Source organism: Rhinolophus ferrumequinum, chromosome 17, assembly GCF_004115265.2.
Source record: "Rhinolophus ferrumequinum isolate MPI-CBG mRhiFer1 chromosome 17, mRhiFer1_v1.p, whole genome shotgun sequence".
Lineage (NCBI taxonomy): Eukaryota > Metazoa > Chordata > Mammalia > Chiroptera > Rhinolophidae > Rhinolophus > Rhinolophus ferrumequinum.
Window position 1 is genome coordinate 39589085 of NC_046300.1, and position 25648 is coordinate 39614732.

The 25648-nt window shown below is 49.1% G+C and overlaps 1 protein-coding gene across 1 annotated transcript in view; it reads left to right on the plus strand.

Moving 5' to 3' along the window:
- Positions 1 to 749: 749 nt before the first annotated feature.
- SPSB4 (splA/ryanodine receptor domain and SOCS box containing 4) overlaps positions 750 to 25648 on the plus strand; it is a 76094-nt gene continuing 51195 nt past the window's right edge. Inside the window, exons 1-2 of the mRNA XM_033131527.1 lie at positions 750 to 885; positions 14844 to 15692. Coding sequence (XP_032987418.1) covers positions 14999 to 15692 — 694 coding nt within the window. The 5' untranslated portion in view covers positions 750 to 885; positions 14844 to 14998. The remainder of the gene's footprint in view (positions 886 to 14843; positions 15693 to 25648) is intronic.

The window sequence follows — 25648 nt, forward strand, 5'->3', positions numbered from 1 at the left end:
GCCTGAGTGAGGGAGTGCGCGGGCGAGCGGGTGAATGGCGACCGCGCTGCAGACTCCTCACAGGGGAGCGGGCGCGGGCTCCACTTCCCTCTCCCGCCAGCTGGTGGCCTCGGGAAGGTGGCGGCGCCGGCAGCGGCCCGAGCTGGGACGGGCCGGGACGCGGGATGGTGGGGGAAGGGGCGTTCCCCGCGGCCGCGCCTTCCGCGGCTATTGGATTAGTGGCCTTCAGGGATGAGCTCAGCCGGATCGGCTTTCAGCTGCAGCCTCCGGGCCGGCCGGGAAGGCGGGGAGCGGGCGGCGGTGGAGAAGGAGGGGGAGGCGGCGGCGGCTGCAGCATCCAGAGCTAGCCGCGGCGGCCGGCGCGCCCCGCGCACAAAGGCGCCCAGCCCCTGGGGAGGGCGATGAACGCACCGCAGCCCCGGCCCGGGCCCTAGCTCCAGCCACTGCTGCTTGCGCCCAGGAAGCGGAGGAAGACTCTGGGCGCTCCAAGGGCCAGCGGCCGAGGCGCGGCCCGTGAGTCCTGAGCTCGGCACTCGCAGCCCTTTGGGTCCCGCGCAGAGCTCCGGCGCGGCTAGAAAGGTGGCTGCCGCGCGCCCCCGGGATCCGCGCAGGAATGCGCTTCCTCACTCTCACCTGACCTCTGGCACCCGAGCGCCAACTTCCCCAAGAACGCTCCAACTCCAGGCCACCCTGCGGGGTAGAGGGGGCGCTGCTGCGGGGCACCAGCCGTGAGGACGCTCCCCTAGACCCAGGGAGCGAGCCTGCATCTTCAGGGTCGCTGGTGCGCCCCTGAGTGGGCGGCGGCCGCAGACGCCTCTCCCGAGAGCTCAGGACCTGCCAGCGCTGGCGATTCCTCACGGGCAGGCGCTTGCCCTCTCTTTTATGGTGAGTATTCTCCAGCTTCTGATAAGGGGCGTCCCGGGGGCGCGCGGGAGCGGGAAGCCGAGATCTGGCCGTGCGGACCGCGTGCCAGCCGGTACTCGCCAGAGCGGGCGCTCCTGGCGCGGGTCCTGTCCGGGTCCCCGGGAATTCCTCTGTGCCGTCTATAGCAGTCGGAGCTGGTTGGTTTGCGCGAGCCGTGGGGCGTTTGGGGCCGGCCCCTGGAGCCGCAGGTTCGAAGCCCGCTGCTTCTCTGCGTAATGGAGACAGTACAAAAAATCTGCCCCCCCCCCGCCCCATCACCCTCCTTCGATTTGGATCCAAGATCCGTTATTCACAGGCTAGGTGACCTTGGGCAAGTCGCCAAACCTCGGTTGCCTTACCCGTAGGATGGGGATGATAATGGTACCCGTTTTTAGGGGTACTGGTAGGATCTATGGGGTGGTGCTTGTAACGTACATAGATCTGCGCCTGCTATATAGGAAGCAGTCAGTCAAATGTTAGCTAACATTATTATCAGCTGTGTGAGCTCAAGCGTGCCATCAACTTTCCCGAGCTGCAGCAGCTCCCTGGTCTATGTAATAAGGACCATAAGTTCGTGGCGCGGGGAGGGGGATGTTCGTGGGGTATGAGGGGATTCGGAGCTGTGGACTTCAAGCGCCGGGCACGCAGTAGGCGCTGGTGAAGTGGTGGCTGTTGTTATCGTTTATTCTTGACGCTGGATAGTGTGGCTGGTCGCTGGGCTCGAGCGCTGCTCGGGGGCGGGGGCAGTTCCTGGCCTTGCTTGGAGACAAACTTGGCGGTGCTCGGGAAGGGAGGGGTCGTGGTCTCCGCGAGTCACTGACAGGGCGTTGGGGGTTGGGGTCTGAGCAGGAGGGAGGAGGCCAGAGCCTGGAGCGCGGCAAATGTGTACGTCCGGGTAGTGCAGGACGCGCCACGGGCTCCGAGCCAGAAGGGAACGCCAAGCCCAGAAGCTCTCCCTGGCTAGAGAAGCCGAGGGGAGAGGGGGGCGAGTGGCTGCCCCTGCCTCCCGGATGGCCCAGCGTGGGCTATCGCAGACTGGAAGGGAGAGGAGGACACTTCTGAACCGCTGTCACCAGGAGGTGGAGGGCTCTTGGCTCTAAAGTCAGGCTTGAGTTCAAATTCCGCCTCCACCATCCGCCCGCGGTGTGACCTTGGACAAGTACTCTGATCTCTCCCAGCTCAGTTTCCTCCTCCTGGGGGAGGTTGGGGTTGAAAGTCGGAGTTCTCTCCTCTCTAGGAATCTGAGCCCCCATCCTCCCACCCGTGTTCTGCCACCCCCCCCTTCCAAGCTCCCCACCCCTTACCCCCCTGCAATCTGATGAGCTTAAATCAGGAAGACGTTATGCCTGAGTCTCAGGTAACTGCTGTTAAAAGGAAAACTCAGGATCTGCCCACCTTCTTCCCTCCAGTCACTGCACCCTGAACCGAAGGAAGAGGAGATCAGTCAGTGCACTCTAATGTCCCACCTTGGGCCTCTACCCTCCAAACAAATCATGCAGCTTCTGTTTCTGGGGCTAAGAGAATCCCTCCTCATCCCCCAAACCCTACATTTATTTTAAGTGCTGCTGATTAATGGAGTTTGTAGAAAGACAATGTGTCAGTAGCATGATATAAACATGCTTTACCCAATGGCATTGTCCTCTGAGACACATACCCTCTGATTAGTTCCATTTTTTTTTAACTTTCTTTAAAAAAAAAAGTAATAAAAGTCATTTAAGCTAGCTTTGGCAAACAACAAACAAAATTCAACTTGCCAGCGATTTCACTCAAATATCTCTCCGGTTTGTATTTCTATTTTATTTCAAAGACTGATAAATTCAATTATATAAAAATAAGTTCTACAGGGAAATGAAATCACCATAAACAGTCAAAAGACAAACTGGGGAGAGAACTGCCACTCCTATCACAAAAGGCTCATCTCTTTAAGGTGTAAAAGGTTCCTCAAGTCAGCAAGCAAAAACCCTAAAACAAAGGCATAAACAGTTACACACAAAATGAAATGGAAATAACACTTAAGCATATGACAAGATGCTCTGCCTCACTCAATAAGAAAAATGCAAGCTAAAACTATAAGATACAATTTTTCAAATATCATATTAGCGAATAGTATCAACCATTTATGAGAAACATCCTTTAAAAATTTAGATAGATCAATAGGGCCCTATCTTAGAACCTTCTCCAGGGTGCCTTGGATTAAATCTAGGTGCCTCCAGAGCCATCCAGGTCTGATTACTGCCCCTTCCACCTCTTTCTTACCATTTTCCTCTCTCCTTACCCCCTGGCTTTTTTTGGGTTTGCTCCAATACTCCAAGGAGTTTTTCATTTCCTGTCCCCTCCCTCCCCCCCAGACTACTTTCCCCCTGGCTTTTAAGACTGGCTCCTTTTCCTCATTTAGGCCGGCTTGCCCTTGGGGGAGCTTCACTTCTATCCTAGGAAGTGGCCAAGGCCTGGGCCACTGCAGATTCTCACCCCATTGGGAAAACCCAGTATAACTCACCATACAAGACAGGACCTACTTAATTTTCCGAGTTGGGTGGCCTGTTGTCACATAGCCAGGCTCTTAAAAGGTCCCTTCTGTGTTGGTACAGGAATGAAGGGTCTTGGACAGCACCCCACCCCCCAGCTAGAACAGACTACTCCATGTGGAAAAGCAGGGTGTAGGGGGGTAGGAGCTGGAGCAAAGTTACCAGAAGTCTCTGCTTCATAGGCATTTCTTAAAAAATGAGTACATAAATGTGTACACTTAACTTATGTGAACATAATCATACATACTTGGTCAAAAAGATCAACAGTGTAAAATAAATAAAACAGCAACATATTTTTAATAAAACATGGTCCCTAAATAAGTCAACTGGTTTATCTGCTGCTGCTCATCTTAAGAAAGAGGGATCTGTTCTGAGGCTGTAGGAAAACCGTTGTCTGCGCTGAACCCTCCGGGAAGAGGATGGCGAACCCACCTCACATATCATGAATCTTACGGACCTTCAGAAGGACATTCCAGGGCAGGATTAATTGCATGTGATTTTCGCTTCACCGTACTGAATTTAGAACTTAATCCCCATTTAAAATGTGCATTTTAATTATGAAAAAAAAAGTCTCTTGTTAAAAATGCAAACCATACAAGAGTTTTAGAGTACGTATTTGTTCTTCAATCCAACAAGTGCTTTCTAATGCAGCCAGAGGTAGCAGATGCTGGCTGGGTGCTGGTAGGAGGTAAAGCCTAAGTGGGGCTATGGCCTCACCAGCAAGAAATGCAACAGGTGGTGCAGAAGACAGCCATCAGAGTCAACCATAAGAATGAGGGCATCGACAACAAGAAAGGGGAGCGTGCAGGAGGGAGGAGGGCAGCCACAGAGTCTGCCCGGCCTTCTTGGCGGTTGGGCAGGGGTGAATGAGTGTCAGCCAGACAAGGGAAGGTGGGAAGCCTCCCAAGACACCGAGGTATGTGGTGCCAGGGGGAGTCTGACAGGACTGGTTTGTGGTGGGCCATGCTGGCAGACTGGGGGTGGAAGAAATAAGCCACAGCAGGTCTTGAAGACGCTTGTGTGCTAAGGGGTGCAACTTCTCCCTGGAAAAGCCACCTGGAGAGTTGAAAGAGAAGATGGGTAGGCAGTTTGGTCAGATTTACCCCTTGGCAGCATGGAAGGTGGGTTGGGGGACACAGACTAGGGTCAGGGAGCCCCATTAGGAGACCGTTGCAGTAATCCAGGCAAGGGAAGTCGAAGACATTGAATGAGGCAGACTGAGAGATGAGAAGTGGGGTGTGCAGAGAGGAACCTGGTATGCCAGAGAGGGAAGAGGCTGAGTTCTGCCCTGGGTGTATGAATTCTGAGGTGCCAGTGGGTCCCTCAATGTCTGACATCTGGAGAAGGTGGGTATGCCCACAGGGAGAGGCTTAGGGTGGAAAGAGGCCAGCTGGCTTACAAGGTCATTTGAAGGAGCCCTAGTGTGGGATGGCCAGAGGCTTCCAGGTAGATGGGTCTGATGCTGAGGAGAGAATGCAGAGCTGGAGATTCAGTTTGGGGGAACCTGCAAAGGCTGGAAATGTCAGTCATAAGAGAAGATACATAGAGAGAAAGAGAGAGACACAGGAGCAGAAGTAGAAGATGTGACCTAAGGGACACCACACTTATGGGGTGGCAAGGTAGACCCTGGAGCCAGGAGGTGGCAGGAAGTTGCTGTGAGCCCTACATGCACTAGTAGGAGCAGAGGGAGAGGCCCAGAGCTGCTCCAAAGTTACCCACTTGGCTTTTAATTCTGTGAAATGTCATTTGTAGTGAACCTGGAGTTCTGCCTTCTTCAGAAAAAATAGTGAGGCCTAATCCAATTAGTTGGGCGACAGAGACATCTCACCTGTCAGCCACACACTATGAGATATGCAAGTCAGATTTCTGGGGCCGAGTGGCTCCCTCCCCCCTGGCACTGCCTCTCTCCTTTCTCTCTGGATCTCCCTGTCTCCCTGCTTCCTCACCATTCCCTCTTCCTTTCTAGTCTCCTTCCACCATCTCCAATATGACCCCAGAAACCCCTCAGGCTTAACAGAGGGACCTTCAGAGAAATCCCAGCAGGTCCCCTCTATGATATCCCAGATCAAGTCTGAGGCATGAATAGGTTCGCTTTCCTTGTAGGCAGACTGATTGTTTAGACAACCGGTTATATACCAACTGGGCAGAATTCAGCTTGGGAGAGAAATGAGGGCCTGGATGTGAAGATTATTGTGTTTTCTTCATAGGAGTCTTCCCAAGAGGGTCCCATTATGCAGCACCCTCCCCTACCCATCTCCAGCTCTGCTCCAGCCTGAGTCATGCTGGGACTCACAGAGGCCAGCTGTCTTGCAGAACAACCCACATGTGCCTGGGGCAGCCCTCTGGGGCAGCTGCAACTTTGACCAGGCCTGCCAGGAAGGTGTGTCTCTTTCAAACGACCTTGCAGAGCATGCTGGCCTGGTCACTGGCCAGCAAACCTCCTTCATCCCATCCCTTGCTTGCTCTTTTTGCTGGCTGACAGCCTGAGCTTCCGCCGTGGGGGCTCCTGGCTCAGTCAGGCATGGGAGGATTCCCATGGAAACCCCGCAAGAAGGAGAGGCTCAGGGAAGCCTCATTGATTCACGCTCCAGGAAGACAGCCTGGAGACGGTTCCACCTGGAAGTGGACAGATGGCTCTCTTTGTGAGCTCTTGGGAAGGCAGGGCTTGCCCAGCCCGTTGTAGCATGAGCTCCATGCATGTGTATAACGGGAAAAGCTAATGGATGGACGCCTGTGAATAAAACCTGGGGGAGGGGGGTTCTTTAGCTCATTCATCATTGGCAGGTTCATTCTCAATGAGCATCTTTTAATACAACAGCCTCTCTACTTAATATTTGTACCAAGAAATTCTTAAAAACTTGCCAGTCGACCCAGGTCCACGTAGGTATCATTGTTTCTGTACAAGTTGTACAGAGATGAAAACTGAGGAATGAGGACCGCGCTCCCAGTGCCTGCCTCAGTGAGGTGATTTCTAAGGCAGCAGGTTGCTGTTATTTGTTTGCTCATCATACGTAGATGTTCACCCATCACTTTCTCTGAACCATAACCGTACGGAGTCCTGGAGACTCCAGTGAGGAGACTCAACCGTGCTCTTTTTTGTCCCCCGTCTGGGGGGAGGGAGACAGCTAAGAAGATGTCATGGCCCCTTGCAATAAGTCCGTGGTGGAGACGGGTGCAGGACCTCTGGAAGCAGGGGGAGGGAGTGGAGCGCCCCCAGAGGCATGGCTACCTGAGGCGAATGAATTCCCCGGATGTGTTCATGGGGAGGCTGTGCAGGGAGACGGAAAGGACCACAGCAGCAGCATGTCAGGACATGGATGTGGGGCCTACGTGTGCCTGTAGGGAAATTCAGGCAGGTTGGTGAAGAGGCAGGGAAGGCGTGCATGGAGGACGATGGGCCAGGGAAGAACGGTGGAGCCTTTTGGGCAGGTTAGGGTTTGGAGTTTGCACTTGATCCTGAAAGCCATGGAGAGACTGGGAAGGATCTTAATCAGAGAGCATGATTAGATCAGATGTGTGTTTTACAAGTGCTGTATGTAGTATGTAGTTGAAAGCAGTATATGGTCTACTAAAGGAATTCAAGTGGCATCAAACTGCACTGCTTTTTACAGTCCTTGTGATTATTCAGACCTGCCACGGGGTCTGACCCCTTTGTGTGAGCTCTCCCTAAGGGGAAGTGATTGGGTCTTAGACTGTCCTGTAGCCTCAGATCCCAGGGAGCTGTCAGTACTGCTGCTTAAATGAAAGAATGAAATCTACATCCACCCACTATCCTGGCAAGTCTGAAGCCGAAGGCCACGCTGGGCAGAGGGCCTTTCACCCCATTGTTACCAATTCCTGCGGCAGTCAGGCCATGGGGCAAACCCGTCCTGCGTAAGTCCAGCCAGCCAGACCTCTGAGAATGGGCTTTCGGGTCCTGGAGACGCACATTTTGCAAACCGCTGAGGCTCCGTAAGCAGTGCGACATCAACACTTCACGTCTCCTCGTTTCCCTGTCGACTGTGATACCTGCCAGGGTCCTAGGAAGGGCAGGTGGCAATTTGAGTGTTCGTTTTCTTGCTCTGCCATCGTTGAGGTCCTGGGGCGGATCCTTCCAGATAATGTCATTAAGCAGCCCCATCCAAGCAAGGCCTGAGACACTGAGTTTAGTTTGGGGCGGGGGGGGGGGGACCCACACTTACGCATTGCTCAGAATGCCTTCTGCTTGCTGGGCTGAGATCTGATGTTATTGCCGGTACTATCAGGAAGTTAGACTCTCTTGTCTCTCTGGTGTCACTGGCCCAGTGCCACAGGCTGTGGTGGAGACAAAGAGAGAAATGTGACAAGCGCCCACTGCCTCTGGCTGGAGGGAGATGACAGGGATTGAGCCTGACTTGGCCACCACTGTGTCCCTAGCTCTTAGCAGCACAGAGCCTGGCACATGGAAGGCATCTACTAATATCTGTTGAACATGTAAATGAGGACTAGAAGCAGGAAGGGTGCACAGCGGTATCTAACAAAGGGGCAGACTGGATACAGACCAGTGGCAGCCGCTCAGAGGTGGTAACCATGTTATGGCAGAACTAGGTCCCGTGTTGCCACTTCCTGATTCCAGCCCTGGCCCTATTCCTGCCATATCCCTTATAGAAAGCCAAAAATGAAATCTTCCTGAAGCCAGCATCTCCTCTCCACACCTTGACGTGTACTCTGCCCTGTCTTCAAAACACTGCGCCTGTGTCTGTGCATGGGGCACTCGAGGAAGCCCAGGTAAAAACTTCCTGTCATCAGAGGAATGACTCTCAAGGGTGAAACAAGCAGATGAGCAGGACCTGAAAGTCCTGGCTGATTCGGATGGACAGAGGTTTGGGGCAGGCACCTAGAGGCTTGGTGGAACAGGGCAGCTTTCCTGGAGGAGGTGGAGCTCTCAGGCAGGATTGGTGAGGTGAGAAAGGACAGATGGGGGCCCCACCCAGCTGGACAAAGACATGAAGTTTGACCTGTGACGCTCGTTTAGGTGTTGGGACTCTGCATTTTTAACTTCCTGTCTGCCAGCTCTGGCCTTGGCCCTGCTTTCAGCTGGTCATTCTGTTTTTCGATTCTGATCTTGGCTGTTGCCCTGGACAAGGTCCATGGGACTAAAACCAAATTACTTAGCCCCGTTTTTATTCATTTGGTAGTTCAGTCACCAGTCGCAGGAGGCTGTAGGAGCTGGAGCTTCTCCAGGGCGAGTAGTACAGAGGCAGTGAGTCCCAGCTGGGTGCAGGGCACGGAAGGGCAGACTGGAGCCCTCCCTTTAGGCCCGGTCTGGGCTAGAAGCAGGAGACCCACTGAATAAGACTCTTCACTCTCCTGTTGAGCATTTACATTGCTCTCCATCCTTTGCTGCTATGAACCACGGTGCCCTTCGCTTCTATAGCTGAATCCTCGGGCACACCCATGGTTGTTTCGTTAGGATGCAGGTGGAGAAATGGCAATGTTGGAGGACATACACAGTTTAAAGGAGCACCTAACTTTCCCCGGGTGCCTACTGGATGCTCTGCCGTTCCAGACTTTACAGATGTCTGCTCCGATCCTCGCCACGGCAGGCAAGTTTAGCTCATAGTTAGCAGTACTTTTCAGAAGAGTCTCAGCGAGGTGAAGTCCTTGCCCAGGGCCCAATGGACCGGCAGGAATTCAAACCCTACCCTTTCCTTATATAGCGCTGTCACTAGTTGTCCTCAGTGGATGGCCGTTAGTGGACATGAGCACTGCACTCGGCCCCAGCTTGTGGGGAAGCAGCAAAGGGGCTGTCTGTTCTATGTCCACCTTGCCCTACCCCCACTGTTTGCGGCCTTCTGGATCCCTGCCAGCCACTGAGACGGGAGAAGCCTTGAGGTCTCAAAACTGTGGCCAAGAGGGAGAGTACCTTGCCCTCAGTGACCCAGCATGAGTCTCCTCCGGGGCTGCTGCTGGGCTGTTGCTTTCAAACACCTTAACGGTGTCTCTTCCACAGTGACAACAATAAAGTTAGCATGGTTGTGGACATGTCCCTTAGAAATGTCCTGAGTGGGCCATACAGGGCTGATTACAGTTAGTGCCATGAAAAGGCTCTGTTCCAAACAGGGTAGAGGAAGCTGGGAGAGCATAGGCTTGTCCTCCTGTGGCCCTGGGGCCCCTCCAGCCCTGCCGCTTACTGGGAACTTCTCCCTGGGAACCTGTTTCCTTTTTTGAATAAAGGGGCACATGCCTCATAGTTCCTGTGAAGCAGTCGTCATGCCACCTGGCACAGAGTGAGTGCAAATATTTAAGGTTGGTTATGGAGAAAGCAGAGGGGAGTGGACGCAATGGGGACTTTGGGTTCAGGTTACTCAGGGTGGGACCAGTCCTGCCATCGTTTAGATATGTGACTTTGGCAGGGCTGCATCCTTTTGGAGCCTCGTTTGTCTAGTTTCCTGGTCTGGGAGCATAAGGTGACTTGAAGTGAATTTAAAAAGTGGCAGATTCCAACACTCCAGGCCTCCGAGTCAGACACCCGTGGACAGTCTGTACAAGCTTCCCGAGAGGGCCCAAGTGGGGGTGTCGGTTCGAACGATTAAATCTGCACTATGTGCCCTGCACCTCTCACCTGTTATCTTGCGTTTCTCATAACCTGGTTGAGGCTCAAGGGCTGGGTGAAACCCTTTGGGTTAAATACTTCACCCCCTTCCTCCCTTCCTTCCCTGCTCCCCTCCCTCTCCTTCCATATTAATGGTAGCATACAATTCATACTACCTTGTTTGTGTGACCTCATCTATCTGTTAGATCTTCTATATTAGTACATTCTTTTCTCCAGCTGCATAACATTCCAGTATATGGATTTACTATCATTTATAGTCTTACTGACAGTCTTCAATGCAATAAAAGCAGAACTTCTAACAAAAAAAAATTTTATTCTGTCTTTAGTTTTGGTGTCTCCCAATATTTTTCTATTACAAACAAAGCTGCATATCTATATATGTAATATATATAATAATTTGCATAGACATGCTTTACATATTATATAATACACACATAATACATATTACAGGTATACATATATACACATATATATGTCGTTTTGCACATTTGAGAGCCTATCTGAATAACTACTGGAAGTGGACTTGCTAGGTCAAAGGGTATATGCTGAGGTTGCACCATTTTACCTTCAGTTCTGCAGTGTATGAGCCTGTCTGCTTTGCCAAGAAGGTGTTATCCAACTTTTTGATCTTCACTAATCTGATACACCACAATGGCAACTCGAACTCGTTTCTCTTTTAGTATGTATTAGGTTGGTGCAAAAGTAATTGCGGTTTAAAACGCTAAAAATGCAAAAACCACAATTACTTTTGCACCAACCTAATATTTGGTAGATAGAGCATCTTTTCAAAAGAGCTGTTTGTTTTTCATTTTGTGTGAACTGTTGTATCCTGTCACATTTTATATTTGGGTTAGTCTTTTCTTACTCATTGGTAGGAGTTTGTCATATTTATTTATGATGTGTGTCGCACATAGCTCCTCATATGAAAACCACTGTTATAACAGGTCTAACTCTTTTGTGTTTTTTGCTATGCCATTTGGTTATTTCCCGTTTTTATTTCTTATTTTACATATTTGTATCTTCTGCCCTTCTCTTTTAAATGATTAGATTAAATGATTTTTATGTCTTATTTTCTATTTAGTCATTGAAGCCATGCATTTAAAGTGTATTTAGTATTATGTGAAAATGTTAATTATTAAATTTTAGGTGAGATAACCTGAATAAAGGCCCATGATGCCAATTTTTAAAAAGAAAATTCACTAATATTTTTTAGACAAATAAAAATACATCCACATGCTAACAATGCTTATATCTGGTTAATGAGATAGAAGGTGATATTTAGCTTTTGTACATTTTTTCTACGTTCTAAAATTTAGAAATTGACTTAATGTTTTTTAATTAATAGACTTTATTTTTTAGAAGAATTTTAGATTTATGGAAAAACTAAGCAGATAGTACAGAGTTCCATATACTCACGCCCAGTTTCCCCTACATGTTATAACATCTTACATTAGTATGGTACATTTATCCCAATTAAAGAACTAATATTGATTATTGTTGTTAACTAAAGACCATACTTCATTCAGATTTTTTTCATTTTTACCTAATGTCCTTATTCTGTTACAGGATCCCATCCAGGTACCACATTACATTTAGTAGTTATGTCTCCTTAGGCTCCTCTTGGCTGTGACAGTTTCTCAAACTTGTCTTTAATGGCGTCAACAGTTTGGAGGAGCACTGGTTAGGAATTTTGTTGGAATTTGTCCTATGTTTTTCTCATGATTAGACTGGTGTTAAGGGTTCAGAGGCAGAAAACCATAGAGGTAATGTGTTATTTCATTACATCATATTAAGAGTACATTCTATCAGCATGATAAATATAATAGATAATAATATAATAACAATATTATATATAATATAGATTAACTGATTGAATTAATGGTTTATATGTTTTATTGGTTTGGTTTTGTTTTTGTGGTATTTTTTCCCCCAAAGAATCAGCTCTCAGATTTTTTGATTAGTTCTATTATTTTTCTATTTTATGCTCAATTTGTGTATCTTCATTCTTTCTTTATTTGCTAGTATAAGTACAACAGTCATGATATCCTCTGAGCACTACTTTAGTGGGACCACAGGTTTACTATATGGAATGGTTTTTGTTATTCTTATTTTTTAGATATCCTTCAATTTTTATATAGATTTCTTTTGTGATCTAAGTTGTTTAAAAGAGAGTTTTCTAAAAAGGTTCAAGTGGTAGGGTTTTGTGATCCATAATTTTGTGATTGATATCTAGTTTTTCTTCTATGTAGCAGATTATTATTCCTGCTTTTTTGGTGAGTTTTTATTGTGGCCTAATGATATATGGGAATTTTTTTTGGAAACATGAATCAATTAAAATTATCTTATTAATTATGCAATTTTGGTTTTTCTATGTCTTTACCTAATTTGGTCCACTGAAGAATCATGAACTGAAAGAAGTGCATTAAAATCACCTTCCTCTTCCTTATGTTTCTTGTAGCTTTTGCTCTCAGTTTTGGTGCTGTCATTGGGTGTGTTAGCTCTTCAACTGTGGATCATTCTTTATTATTGTAAAGTGTTCTTCTTGATCTCATTTAAAATCCGTTGCCTTGAATTCAACTCTACTTGCCTAATATTAAGGTTATGGGGTCTGTTTAGTTTGAGGTAGCATTTACCTAGTATATATTTGCTCTTTCTTTATTTTATAATTGTCTGATTACTTTGTTTTGGGGATTTCTCTTATGGGAAAAAACTGTTGAAGGTTTTGTCTTGTTCTCCAATCTTAGAATTCTTTCTTTTTAGTAGTGTTCTGTGGCCATTCATTGGCATAGCTAGTATTTTGGTCTTAGTTTCCTATCATATTTTGTGTCTTTGTCTTTTTGTTTCTACTGCTTCTTAAAACAAAATCTTTTCATGCTATGGTCAGTTTTCTTTTGTGTTGTATTCCTTCTGACAATTGGAAGGTTTGTATTTTACTTTTAGTTCTTTGGGAGCCTTTATAACTGTGTAAAATGTATTAATCTTTTTTTTTTTTTTTTTTTTAAATCTATACTAAGTCGCCTCCCTTCTGAAATCAGTGATCGCAAAATTAGTTTACAAATTTGGTCACAATTTTTACCTGCTTTGTGACAGTTTTTTTTGTTTTGTTTTGTTTTTTTAGGTGAGTTTTCTTGGTTTACCATATATATTTTTTTCTGTTCCTTTTCTCTTTTATTTCTCCGCTAGCATCTTTGACTATCTTGTGTGCTGGTCCCTCTTTGAAACAGGCGAAACTTCTCAGATCAGCATTTTGCAGGGGGTGCGTGCAGAGGAGGTGCCAGGAAGTATTTTAGGAGAGCAGATGGCTCCCGGGTTCATGGTAACTTTGTTCACAGGACTGTGGCAGTGATTTCTTTTAGCTTCTACCCAGACAGCAGAGATCCACAGCTATAGGCTTTCCCCAATTCAGGCCCTTCGCTGGCTCTGCTTCACCAACACATTGCTCCCTGTGAAGAAGGCAGGCCTGTGGTTTTCTTCATTAGCCCTGCTTCCTCTTTCCTCCTCTAGCCCCCCGACTCCCGCTCACCTTCCCGTGGAGAGCCCACCCCATCCTGATGGTGGCCTTATGTCCATGTCCGTGCCCCGGGGTGACCTGGGGGTCAGAGGCAGCTCCCACTGCCAGACCACATACCCTATTCCCACTGTTGCTGATTAGGAGTCATTGGTTTTTTCCTTCCGGGAGTGCCAGCTAAGAGAAATCTGCCAACTCTATCCCAGATCTGTAGCCACAGGTGTCTTCTGTAGGTGCTTTCTCACACCCCGTTTGATCTTCACTGCTTTTGGCAGTCCTTTACTGTTTTTGGCAGCCTCTCTTTATAAGTCATGGTTCCAGTTACAAATATGTTCTAGTTTTGCCAGAGATAGAATTTGCATTTGTTTCTCTTTCTCCTTTATTTTGGGTGATTTGGGATATGAAAAGGCATAACTTTATTCTTCTATCTTAGAACTGTCTACTGTGGTGAATTTTTATGTGTTCTGGTATTCCTCCAAATTAAACATTTTCCAGAGCTTTCTAGATGGAGTTGGCATGAGCTAAAGGGTCTTTCCTTTCTATGGGTCTGACCATAGAAAGGAAAGAAAATGGGAGGTGAGAATAAAATAGGAGGGTTAAGAAAGAAATCCACAGTATCCTTGCCTGTGCTGTGTGGCTGCAGGGTTCTTTCCCTCTCCACTCGCGCTTTGGCTGGGCGTGTGCCACTGTTTGGGTGGAAGGTCATGGCCAGGCTGAGCAGAGAATGAAAAACACCTACCTCTAGGTCTGTCTCAGGGGACGTTATTCTGAGCCTAGCAGCACTCAGGCCAGGGTGGGGAGGGCACAGGCCTCTGTTCTGGATGGGCTGCAGGGCTCAGCTCTTCATCTCAACCCACAACCAGGGCCCACCCCAGAATGCTGGGTTCTGGTTGGTGAGTCCCCATCCCTGAAAACTAGGATTCTGCCTCAGAGGAGGTTGTCCATAGTTAATGCTGTTTATATGCCCCAAGAAAGAGCTTGCCCCTCCAAAGGGAAATGGTTCATTTGGGATGCCCAGGCTGAATCTTGGCTCAGTCCCTTATTAGCTGTGGGGCTTTGCTTAACTACTTATCCTCTCTCTGCTTTTTAGTTTCCTCATCTATAAAATGGGAATAATAATGTACATGTCTTATAGGGAGGTCGAAAGGATTAAATGTGCTAATAAATCTAAATCGTTTAGAACAGTGTCTGGCATATGGCAAGTACAAGGTAAGTGCCTGATATTATATTAATTAATCATTATTATTAATATATGCAAAGGGCTCAGCCATGGCATGGGCATAAATGGCTGTTGGTGCTGCTGTTATAACCTGTGCCCTTTGCTTCCTTCCAGGAGCTTGGGCCCTTGCCCCAGCCTGGTAGAGGCTGTGGAGGTGTACCGTCGGAAAGCCTGGTTTCCAGGCCCCTGGCCCATCCCTGGCTGCAGGGAGTGGCAGCTCCCACGAGGTAGCGGTGGCCTGCAGCGGTGGCCCCTCTTGGCAGTGAACCATGGGCCAGAAGCTCTCGGGGAGCCTCAAGTCAGTGGAGGTTCGAGAGCCGGCACTGCGGCCGGCCAAGCGGGAGCTGCGGGGAGAGGAGACCGGGAGGCCAGCGCGGCTGGACCAGCTGCTGGACATGCCGGCGGCGGGGCTGGCTGTGCAGCTGCGGCATGCGTGGAACCCCGAGGACCGCTCACTCAATGTCTTCGTCAAGGATGATGACCGGCTCACGTTCCACCGGCATCCAGTGGCTCAGAGCACTGATGGCATCCGCGGCAAGGTGGGCCACACGCGCGGCCTGCATGCCTGGCAGATCCACTGGCCGGCTCGGCAGCGGGGCACCCATGCCGTAGTGGGTGTGGCCACGGCTCGGGCACCCCTGCACTCAGTGGGCTACACGGCGCTGGTGGGCAGTGACGCTGAGTCGTGGGGCTGGGACCTGGGCCGCAGTCGCCTCTACCACGACGGCAAGAATCGGCCCGGAGTGGCCTACCCGGCCTTCCTGGGGCCCGAGGAGGCCTTTGCACTGCCGGACTCGCTGCTCGTAGTGCTGGATATGGACGAGGGCACGCTCAGCTTCGTCGTGGATGGCCAGTACCTGGGCGTGGCCTTCCGTGGTCTCAAGGGCAAGAAACTGTACCCGGTAGTGAGTGCCGTGTGGGGCCACTGTGAAGTCACCATGCGCTACATCAATGGCCTTGACCGTAAGTGCTGCCAGGTGGGGGTGGCAGTGGGGGGGGAGGGGCAGAGAGTTTCAGAGCCCGCCTGTCCCTACAGGAGTTAAGTTGGGGAAGGCGGTGGGAGGCAGGTGAGGCCCTGCCCTCCATCAGCACTTGGGACTATGTTGCCATGTGTAGTGATTAGAACATTAACTCTGCGACCAGGCTCTTGGGTTTGATTCTTAATTCTCCTCTGCGGGCTTACTGATGACCTTGGGCTGTTTCTCAGTTTCCCAATCTGCAAAAGTGGTACAATGTAGTAATCTTGGCCAGGGTTGTTGTGAGGCTCAAATAAGATAATAATGTATGTGAAGTGCTTACAACAGTGAGTGGTACCTAATAAGGCTTTTAGTGTTGACACTAATTATGACTCTTTTAGTCTATATAAAGTTTATGCCAAATGTTGTGTTGTATGTACCCAGCCTCATGCTCATTGCAAGAAGAGAATGGCAGGTAGAAGTTCCCGGCCCTGTACTTGAATTCGTCTGAGTTACGGATAAATCATAAGTAATGGTAATAGCTATCATGTATTGACGACCTTCTGTACCTTCTGTATGCAAGGGCTGAGCACCCGAATTCTAGCTCTTCTTCGTGAACTGTCAAAGGGGGCAGCTGCTTCTTCCCTCTAGCTGCTAACCACCTCATGGGAATGAGAGCTTGCAAGTTGTAGAATCTTCTGATTTTTCCAAGAGGACCCAGAAATCTAGATTTTCTGAACTATCCCAATTTTAAAGTTCGCTGCTGCTGAAAGTACCACGTGGGCCAACAAAACAACCTTGTAGACAAGTCCACAGGCTACTGGGTTTGACCTCTGACAACTGTAAAGCCTTCTCTCATTTAATACATACAATTGTCCTGGGAGGCAGCTTAAAAGTCATAATAACAAAAAACGGTTATTAGTTTTAGGAAGGAGCGACTCGGGAAGGCAGGGTGTCCTCTGGACAGGTGGCCACCTATCCCAAGATGATGAGTGGGAATTTGTAGACTCACACACACTCCTTGTCCAAACAGATGTCCTGACGAAGCTCACAGAGGCGAGCGCTTAAAGCCAGAATTTCAGTTTATTCATTTAAATGAGAGATGTAATTGCCCGTTTCAGAGATGAGAAAACTGAAGAGCGGAGTAAGGAGAGCCAGAACGGGGCCAACCCAGGTCTGTCAGCCTCCGAAAGCCCACTCTTTACTCATGCATCCTCCTTTACTCGGGGTACCGAGAGTAACACTTCAGAAAAGAAGTCAAGAACAAGATTTTACTCAAGTTAGAGTTACACATACGCAAGTACAAGGTGGCTTGACCGTTTCCAAGGTGGCAGGCCAACAGACAGTGGCTGGTATGTTCAGCTCTCGGGTATAATTAGCGACATTCTTGCTCATATCTCATTTGCATGGTTGTTGGACTTTGATCGCCATTGAATGGCACAATGTTGTTCTGTTTTCTCTGATTATCTGGTTGAATCGAGGCACAGATGAGTGTGTCTTGAGAAGGCTAGTTTAGTCATCCCAGTTCCTCGTAGAGAATGTCTGGATCCCTCATAGACATGGTGAGCAGGCAAACTCCAGTGCTGAGAAAACCAACACTAACACCAGTCTTTTAAAATGGAATTGGAAAATTTGCTTGTCAGAATTGATCACGGGACTGGAAGGGTGGATTTGGTGTACCAAGGCTCTGGAGTCTGACGTGACTTGCAAGTATTTCCAACTTCATCCCCAGTGCTCAGTGGTTTTGTGTCATTGGTGAGTCACTCTAATGCTTTACGACTCATCTGTAAAATGAGACATTATCAGGTCCCTTTCATAGCTGCCATGAGATCGTGTGCAGTGGCACCAATAATATGGCAGCTGGGATTAAAGCCTGACGTTCCTATCCAGAGGGAGCTACCTGAGCCAAGAGTTGGGCCCTCAAGGTGGCCTTCCTCTTGGGTGTTGATTTACACTGGGGGATAATCTGTTGCTTGGTTTTCAGGTGCAAAGCTAAGGTGCTAACAAGGTGGCAGCCAGTGGCTCCCCCACACATGGTAGGATTGGGAGCAGTTAAGCCATGGTGTACTCAATGCATTGCTGGGTGGGGAAGGACAGTTGTGTTTGGGGCATTTTGAGCTCTTGGATCCTTTAGGTGGCTGGAGAAAGTTGGGGAGACTGAAATTTGGAGTGTTCCATCTTCCTCCCGAATGCAAGTGATTTTTCAGGTTGGCTGAAGCTGGAATGCCCATCCAGGAGTCAAGGGGAGACCAGGGTGTCATGTGATGTGTGCCTGTGGCATCTCTCACTTGGCAAGAGGATTGGCTTGCCTGCTATGGCGCTGACCTGTTCTCCACATAGGAGTAATGTTCTCTATCTCTGGCAGGTTGTGACTGCAGAAAAGGAGGGGCTGAGGCTCAGTTTCTCTGGGCTTCCAGAGGCCCATGGTTAGTGGAACAAGCCCTGGCTACAGGGTGGACTGTAGGACAGGCTGCAGTCGAGTCTGACAGGCGTTGGTTGCAAAAGGACTGTGTGATGCCTATCCCTGGTGACCTGGGCTGATATTCACCAGTGGGTCCCTGGGCAGGGTTTGACCCTAGGGAGTCTCTGGGCAGGGAATGTGACCCAAATGGGGTTCTATAACTAAGAAGAATTCTGAGCCAACATTGGTTGTAGAATGATAGCAGGTCCCCAAACTCAGACCCTACTGGGATGTGGGGGATAGCAGTTAGAGATGGGCTGGGGGGCAGAAAGATGGGGCTGCTCTCTAGGGTTGGTTCCCCACAAGATCCTGGGGGCAGAACTCTGCCCAAGGCCCCTCCAGAGACCCCAGCACTCACCAGGAGGCCGTGGACAATGATTACCTCCTCTCTGAACCACACTGTTCTCTTCTGTAAAATGGGTGTGATAAAGCTCGCTGTCACAGAGCAGAAACACAGCACTCGGTGCTCACTGCTTTCATTAACTAAGTACGCTGGGCCAGGTCCTAGGGGTCACCTATGTATTAAAACAAAAGTGGCCTTAATAGAGGCTTCTCTTCTAATGTGAAGGAAGCGAATTAATGGCTGCCATTTTCTCAATTTTTGAATTTTTATGACTGTAAAGGCGAGACTTAGAAAGGGCTAACTGCGTTTAACTCTGATGTATGTGTTTGTGGAGGGCAAGAGCTCCTGGAAGTGCATTTTTCTATTGCAAATGGGTTTCTTCAGCTCTGCTGTGGAGTGAAACCGCTCAGCATCTTGGGTTTACTGCAAAGAGTTGCAGGACACCCAGGGGCTCTGCCACCTGAGTAAGCTGACAAGAGAGGAACTGAGGCCTGACAAGTGGGCAAGCTGTCTCCAGATGACGAGGTCCAGGGCCCAAAAAAATGACAACAGTAGTAACAACACCACTAAAAACTAACATTTGTACCGTGCTTTGTCTGTGCTGGCCTCTATTCTAAGCACTTTACAAATTCTAACTCAACCCTTACAACAACTCTTCGAGCTCCTACCTGTATTGTCATCTTATTTTATGATGAAGACATTGAGGCACAGAGAGCTTGATTAAGTTGGTGAAGGTCACAGAGCTAGTAACTGGCGGAACCAGAATTCGCACTGAGCCAGACTGGTCCAGTGGGCCCCTTGTGGAGATGTTTGCAGAATAAGACAGGAGAAGCTACTCCACCGCCAGGTGCAGTCAAGGGTGGGACCCTTTCCTTCAGCCCTGAGTTTGGGTGAGGCCCAGAGGCTTGCTGTCCCTGTAGTTTTCCTCTTCCCAACCAGCTTCATCTCCAGCCCTCAAAGCTCTTGGCTCAGCACAACGCTCTGCAGGGCGTTTGAAAAGCTAGTTGCATAAAGACAGCCCGAGCCGTGGCTGTGAATTAGGCAGGCTTTGGTTGCTAACAGGGATAATGTCACTGAAAATGTCCCAACTGCTGTGAGGTTCAGCCCCTGGGGTAGGCCAGACCTTTGGAATCTGCTCTGAGTTGGTTTCAGGAATGGCTCCTCAGCTCAGGCTCCCAGCTCCTTCTCTATGCGAGCTGCCAGAAAGGCTGACAGATGGGCTTTGTCTCATGTCTTGGAGTTCTTGGGTGGTGAGTGATGCGAGAGTGACACAGGAAGTTGAGAGGAGCTACAGACCTAGACAGGCAGGCTTAGAGTCCCGAGTAGCTTTCATTTGGGGGTCATAATACTTACACTTTTTAAAGATACCGCCCATGTTCTATGCCCTGAGCCAAGTGTTTTACTCATTTTATTTTATCTTTTTGGTCCATGCAATAAACCTGAGGCAATGTGACTGTCATTATTCTCATTTTATAAATGAGGAAACTGAATCTTGGAAAGGTGAAGAGTTTGCCCACACAACTAACAAATAGCGGAGCTTCCTTATCCCAAGATCATAACCACTCCTGTGCCCTGCCCCCTGCTGCCTGGGCCAGCTCTGCCTCCATTCTGCCCGCGGAGCAGGTGTCGGTGTCCTGGGCTGATTTTCTGGGCGGTGGAGAGTGGGAGCCATAGGATCTTGGGCCTAACTGGCAGAGAGGGCTTGTCCACCTGCATCGAGCTGGGGAAATTGTATTTCCAGACGAGTTCCTAGATGGTTTAATTGATCTGCCAACAAGTATTTATTGGCGCAATGGCTCAGCAGAGGAGACTGGCGGCCAGCCAAGGTTTCTGGTATTGATGAAGGCGAGAGAGAGTTTTCTACCCGCATGACAGCAAGGACACCATCCCCTTGCTGGAACCGTCCTCCCAGACTGTGCCGAACTCACGACCTTCCTGCTCCACTCCTGTGCGTCTCCTGGGTGGCACGATGCTCACAGCCTTGCTGACATCTGGACTCAGCTCCTCATCCCGCCTGACTCAGGTCTAGGCCCGGTCTCCCTTTCACCTCCCTGCCCTATCATTCTGCCCTGACGCCGGTTACCTCCAGCCCTCAGCCCAGGGCTCTGTGCCCTGCACCCTCAGTGCAGTGCTGAGTTCTCCCTCCATTCACCCCCATTTAATCACTTCCCACATGGTCTGCCTTCTTTCCCCAGGTAGTTCCTCAGGGCACAGAGGGTGATCCAAGAGGCATGTGTGGGGAAGTGGACAGAGCAGGGACTTAAAAGTATGGATGCATTTATGTTTCAAAGGTAAACTGCACATGGCAGCAAATTTAAACACTACCAAAGGGTATCCAGTAAGATACCACCACCCCAGAGCTCTCCAGCTCCTCCCCCTGCTGGTAGCCACCATTAGCAGTCGTGGGTCCTTCCAGAATGTTATGACATAGAAGTTTTACACAAGTGTAGCTCTGCATCTCGTTTTCCCCCTTGGTACATCTTGGTGATTGTTTATTATGATTAACATAACATAGAGCTGCCTTATTCTTCTTTTTTTTTTAATTTATTGGGGTGACAATTGTTAGCAAAATTACATAGACTTCAGGTGTACAATTCTGTATTACATCATCTATAAATCCCATTGTGTGTTCACCACCCAGAGTCAGTTCTCCTTCCATCACCATATATTTGATCCCCTTTACCCTCATCTCCCACCCCGCACCCCCCTTACCCTCTGGTAACCACTAAACTATTATCTGTGTCTATGAGTTTTTGTTTCTCATTTGTTTGTCTTGTTCTTTTGTTGTTTTTGGTTTATATACCACATATCAGTGAAATCACATGGTTCTCTGCTTTTTCTGTCTGACTTATTTCACTTAGCATTATACTCTCAATATCCATCCATGTTGTCACAAATGTTCCTATATCATCTTTTCTTACCACCGAATAGTATTCCATTGTGTATATATACCACTTTTTTATCCATTCATCTATCGAAGGACATTTTGGTTGTTTCCATGTCTTGGCCACCATAAACAAAGCTGCAATGAACATTGGAGCACACATGTCTTTATGTATAAATGTTTTCAGATTTTTTGGGGTATATACCCAGGAGAGGGATTGCTGGGTCATATGGTAATTCTATTCGTAATTTTTTGAGGAACCTCCACACTGCCTTCCATAATGGCTGCACCAGTCTGCATTCCCATGCCTCATTCTTTATTAACAGCTGCATGGGTTTCCATGGTATGGCGGTATCATAATTTAATTATTTCAACCCCTGTTTTGGGGACATTTAGGCAGTTTCTGATCTTTGAGAATAAACTTTTAATCTTGATTTGAATTTCATTTCTGTCCTCTTCTCGCTAATTAGCATCCTTGAGCCTCAGTTTTCCCCATCTGTGCAGTGGGAATAATTATATGTACCTTGCAGGGTTGTGTGAGTATTAGAACTGATGGAGAAACGAAGCGTGGTCCAGCATGTGCCTAACGGTAGGTACATGGCGGAATGGAGCCGTTGACATCACTGTACTTATCCTGCATTGCCAATTGGAGCATGTCCAGTGCTGAGCTCATCTTGGGCACCCGATGAATGCTTGTGAATGATTCAGTTTCTAGTTAAAATACAGTAAAATAATCGCATTCATTTCCTATTAAGGAGAATTCAAACACATTGTTTGACTAAGATCTTTTGAGCTATATAATCCAGTCAGTGTCACAGTAGGATGTGTGTCAGCATAGTAAGACCCCTGGGCCCCTTACTTGCACAGAGCGGGTCCAATTAAATGTGTTATTATTGCTGCGGCTGCTACTGCTAAAAGTGGTAGTTCTTTGAGGTGGGGACTGTATCTTAGCCTTCTCCCATAGCACCCCTTGGAACAAAGTACATAGTAGGTGCTCAGTAAATGTGTAGTAATGTACCGGCCTCCCACAACCTGCATAGCTTTTCTTTTCTGCACCACAGCAGGGCCTGCGTCACGCTTGGCTGGAGTGGAGGTCGGGGGGACCTGGCTGTCGGCTGCCGCTGCCTTGACAGCCTGACCGCTGAGTGACTCATTCCCACCTCTTGTTGTGTACCATGCACAGCACATCTGTCCCCACACCTGGGCCGAGCAGAGCCTGCATAATGGGGCCAGCAATTCACTTCAGGATCTTGACATTCAGAAACTGGTCCCTACCCTTTGTTTTCTGAAGAAAGGAAGAGACTTTCGGCTGAAAAGAGGTTTCACTGAGACGCTGTGGCCCTGCTTTGAGAGTTTTTTTTTTTCACAATTAACCCAGTTATGAGTAGGTTCAATCCAGGAAGTCCTGCCTGCAGGAAGGGGGCTTTGAGCCCCAAGCCCAGTCAGGATGAGTACGTGGACAGGACATTGGAAATAATATGCTGACGCCATCATTCTCTTGAGAGCCACTGTGTAGTGTCATGGGAAGAGCCAGGGCTCAGGGGTCGCCCAGCCCTGGACTCAGTCCTGACTAGGCTGCTGGTTAGCTGTGATCCCAAGCAGGTCACCTCATCCCTGAGCCTCAGCTTTCTCATTTGTAATAGCAATAGAAATTTACTTTGCCAGGTTTATGGATAATACATAGGATCTCACTGGGCTGGGGCCTGACCCATACTAGGTTCTGAAAAAGGTAGGTTTTAAAATTGCCAATTATGACTTACAGCTCCCATAGATTGCTAAAATTACTTAGCGTTATTCAATGTAGATGTAATTATTGTTATTAAATCTGGGGCCACATTGTGAAATCTGATGGATGTCACACCAGGGAATACATGGGTTTGGGCAGGTTTCTGACTCTTTGCTCTTTAAGATGCACGACAGAAATGCCATCTGAGGTCCAAAGGTCACGGTGAGTTTGTCACAAATGAGCTGGGACTGTTTAGCCTTCCCTCTGGGCGGTTTTAAAGGTTTCCAGTTAAATGTCTGGTTCAAGTATTTTGTAGCTCCCAGGGGGCTTGAGTTCAGCAAGGATGTCCAAACAGGTGGTGTTCGCACCAGCTGTGCCCACATGTGTATAGTGGGGATGAGCTGCTGCCGTGGTGGGGCCGAGGGGCAGCATCTGCCTCTGAACAGGTGTTGCTGGGCCTGGCTGTGAGCTAGCTGCTGCTGGACCTTTGGAGGAGAGGGAGGAGGGAAGAGGGGCCTGGAAAGAGGGCGCAGGCAGGCGCAAAGCATTGGGGCTGGAGTAGATGCCATCCAGCGGCCAATACAAGACCCCCGTTTCACAGGTGGGAGCTGAATGGGCCAGAATGCTGGGAGGACTTGCCCAAAGTCACCTGCGAATTAAACCCCAGGCCTCTCATCGCCCTTGAAAAATGTACTGCACTAGAAACAAGAGAGAATTCAATGCGGTTTATGAGTCTGCCTTGAAGAAACACGGCACAGGTGGTGGAGGACATTGGAGTTTAGGAGGAGAACGATGGTTGGGTGAAGGGGCTTGAGCAGAATTCAGATAGGTGCTCCCCCAGCCCCACATACATACACATGAAGACCCGCCCTGGCTTCTCAATGCCTCCCACATGCCTGAGACCCGGTCCCTACCCCAGCTCAGGCCATAGAATGATGGGGTTCAGCACACCAGAGACCACAGGGAACTGGTCTCTCCACTTACTGCCTGGATGAGCTGGGCATAAGTTTCTGACTTGTCACACCTGTAAAGTGGGTGTGGTGATGGGCCTTGTCCCCTAGACTTGTTGTCAGCAGTGCTTCTTAAACATGAATGCGCCTTCTCGTCATCTGGAGGCCTTGTTCAACGCAGATTCTGACTTAGTAAGGCAGCGTGGGGCCCCAGATGCTCCATGTCTGACAAGCTCCTGGGTGATGACCATGATGCTGCCCACTGAGGGCTGGGCGTAGGGCGAGGCTTCCACACACCTGGTGTGAGCCCTACCTACTCCCCCCATCCACCTGCTCTGATGCTGCATCCAAGCTAGTCTGCTTCTTCCTCCATCCTTGGCGTGCGGACCCTTTGTTGGAAATGGCCCGCATCCCCCGCCCCAGCAAAGCCCAGTTGCTTGACTCTGCCCACCACCCCTCCTTCCTGGCTGATGCAAGGGCACTGCTGGTGCCTTCTGCATCCCCCCCCTTTCCCATCCAGCCCCACATCCCTCTCGTTCTCGTCTCCCCAACTGCCGCGTGACTCAGTGTATGTGTCCTGGAACTCAAATTCTCACAGTTGCCATCAAGGTCAACACAAGTAAATCCACACTACCATCCATGAATTTCCCACGAGAGCCACTTTGTTTGGGAAGGGATTACCACAAATAGAAACAGCTCTTTGTTAAACAGTCATTGATGGAGCGCTTACAAAAGGCGAGACATGCTCAGTTCAGCACGGCTCGTGCATCCTCTTATTTAAACCTTCAGAGCTCCGTACAAACGCAAGTAAGCGGCCCTTGCACATTAGTTCATTTAATCCCCACGGATGAGGAGCAGGTACTGTCCTCCCACTTCACACTCGAAGAGACTGAGGCTGAGGGAGAGGAGGAGCCCGCTTACAGCACTTGCTTGGAAAGCCGCCTTCTGAAGACTTGAATTCAGGCCCCAGACTCCAGGGCTCACGCCTCTAACCTCCATGCCACACCGGTCACAGGGCGTGTTCTGTGGCTTTGTGGGTGGTCTCGGGCCTTAGCTTTCCCGTGTTTAGCAGGAAGGTCTACCAAAGCTGGCAACAGCAGCTCCCCCTGCCACAGCAGTTAAACACCCTTAAATACAGTACCGCCAAGCTGCATGCCTTCTCACCCCCGCTGATAGAATTGCTGCTGAGCAGAGGCGGTGCAGCTTGGGAAAGCCATGAGCAGATTTGTAGGAGGGGGTTTAAATGACTGAGAGAGCAGTGGCCCACCAGGCAGGCCGCGGTTGTTTGCCTGCGGTCAGGAAGCCAGCTGGTTCTCCCAGACTTGTCCCTGGGTTGAGGCGAGGGGCCGGTTAGTGTGAGTTACGGCCTCGCCCAGACACTGATAAGGCCGCTTTTCTGCGGCCTCCCATAATTCAAGTCAAGGCTGTGTCAATTAATGGCCCTTCTTCATCACATCTTCCAGGACTCGGTGGCTTCTTAATGATTTATTTGCTTGGGATGAAATTAAGCTGAGACAGCGTGAGCTTGGAAAATACTGCCGTGCTGGTTCTCCCCACTTCTTTATCCTTCCTGGCGGCTGTGTCTATAAATAGAGCTGT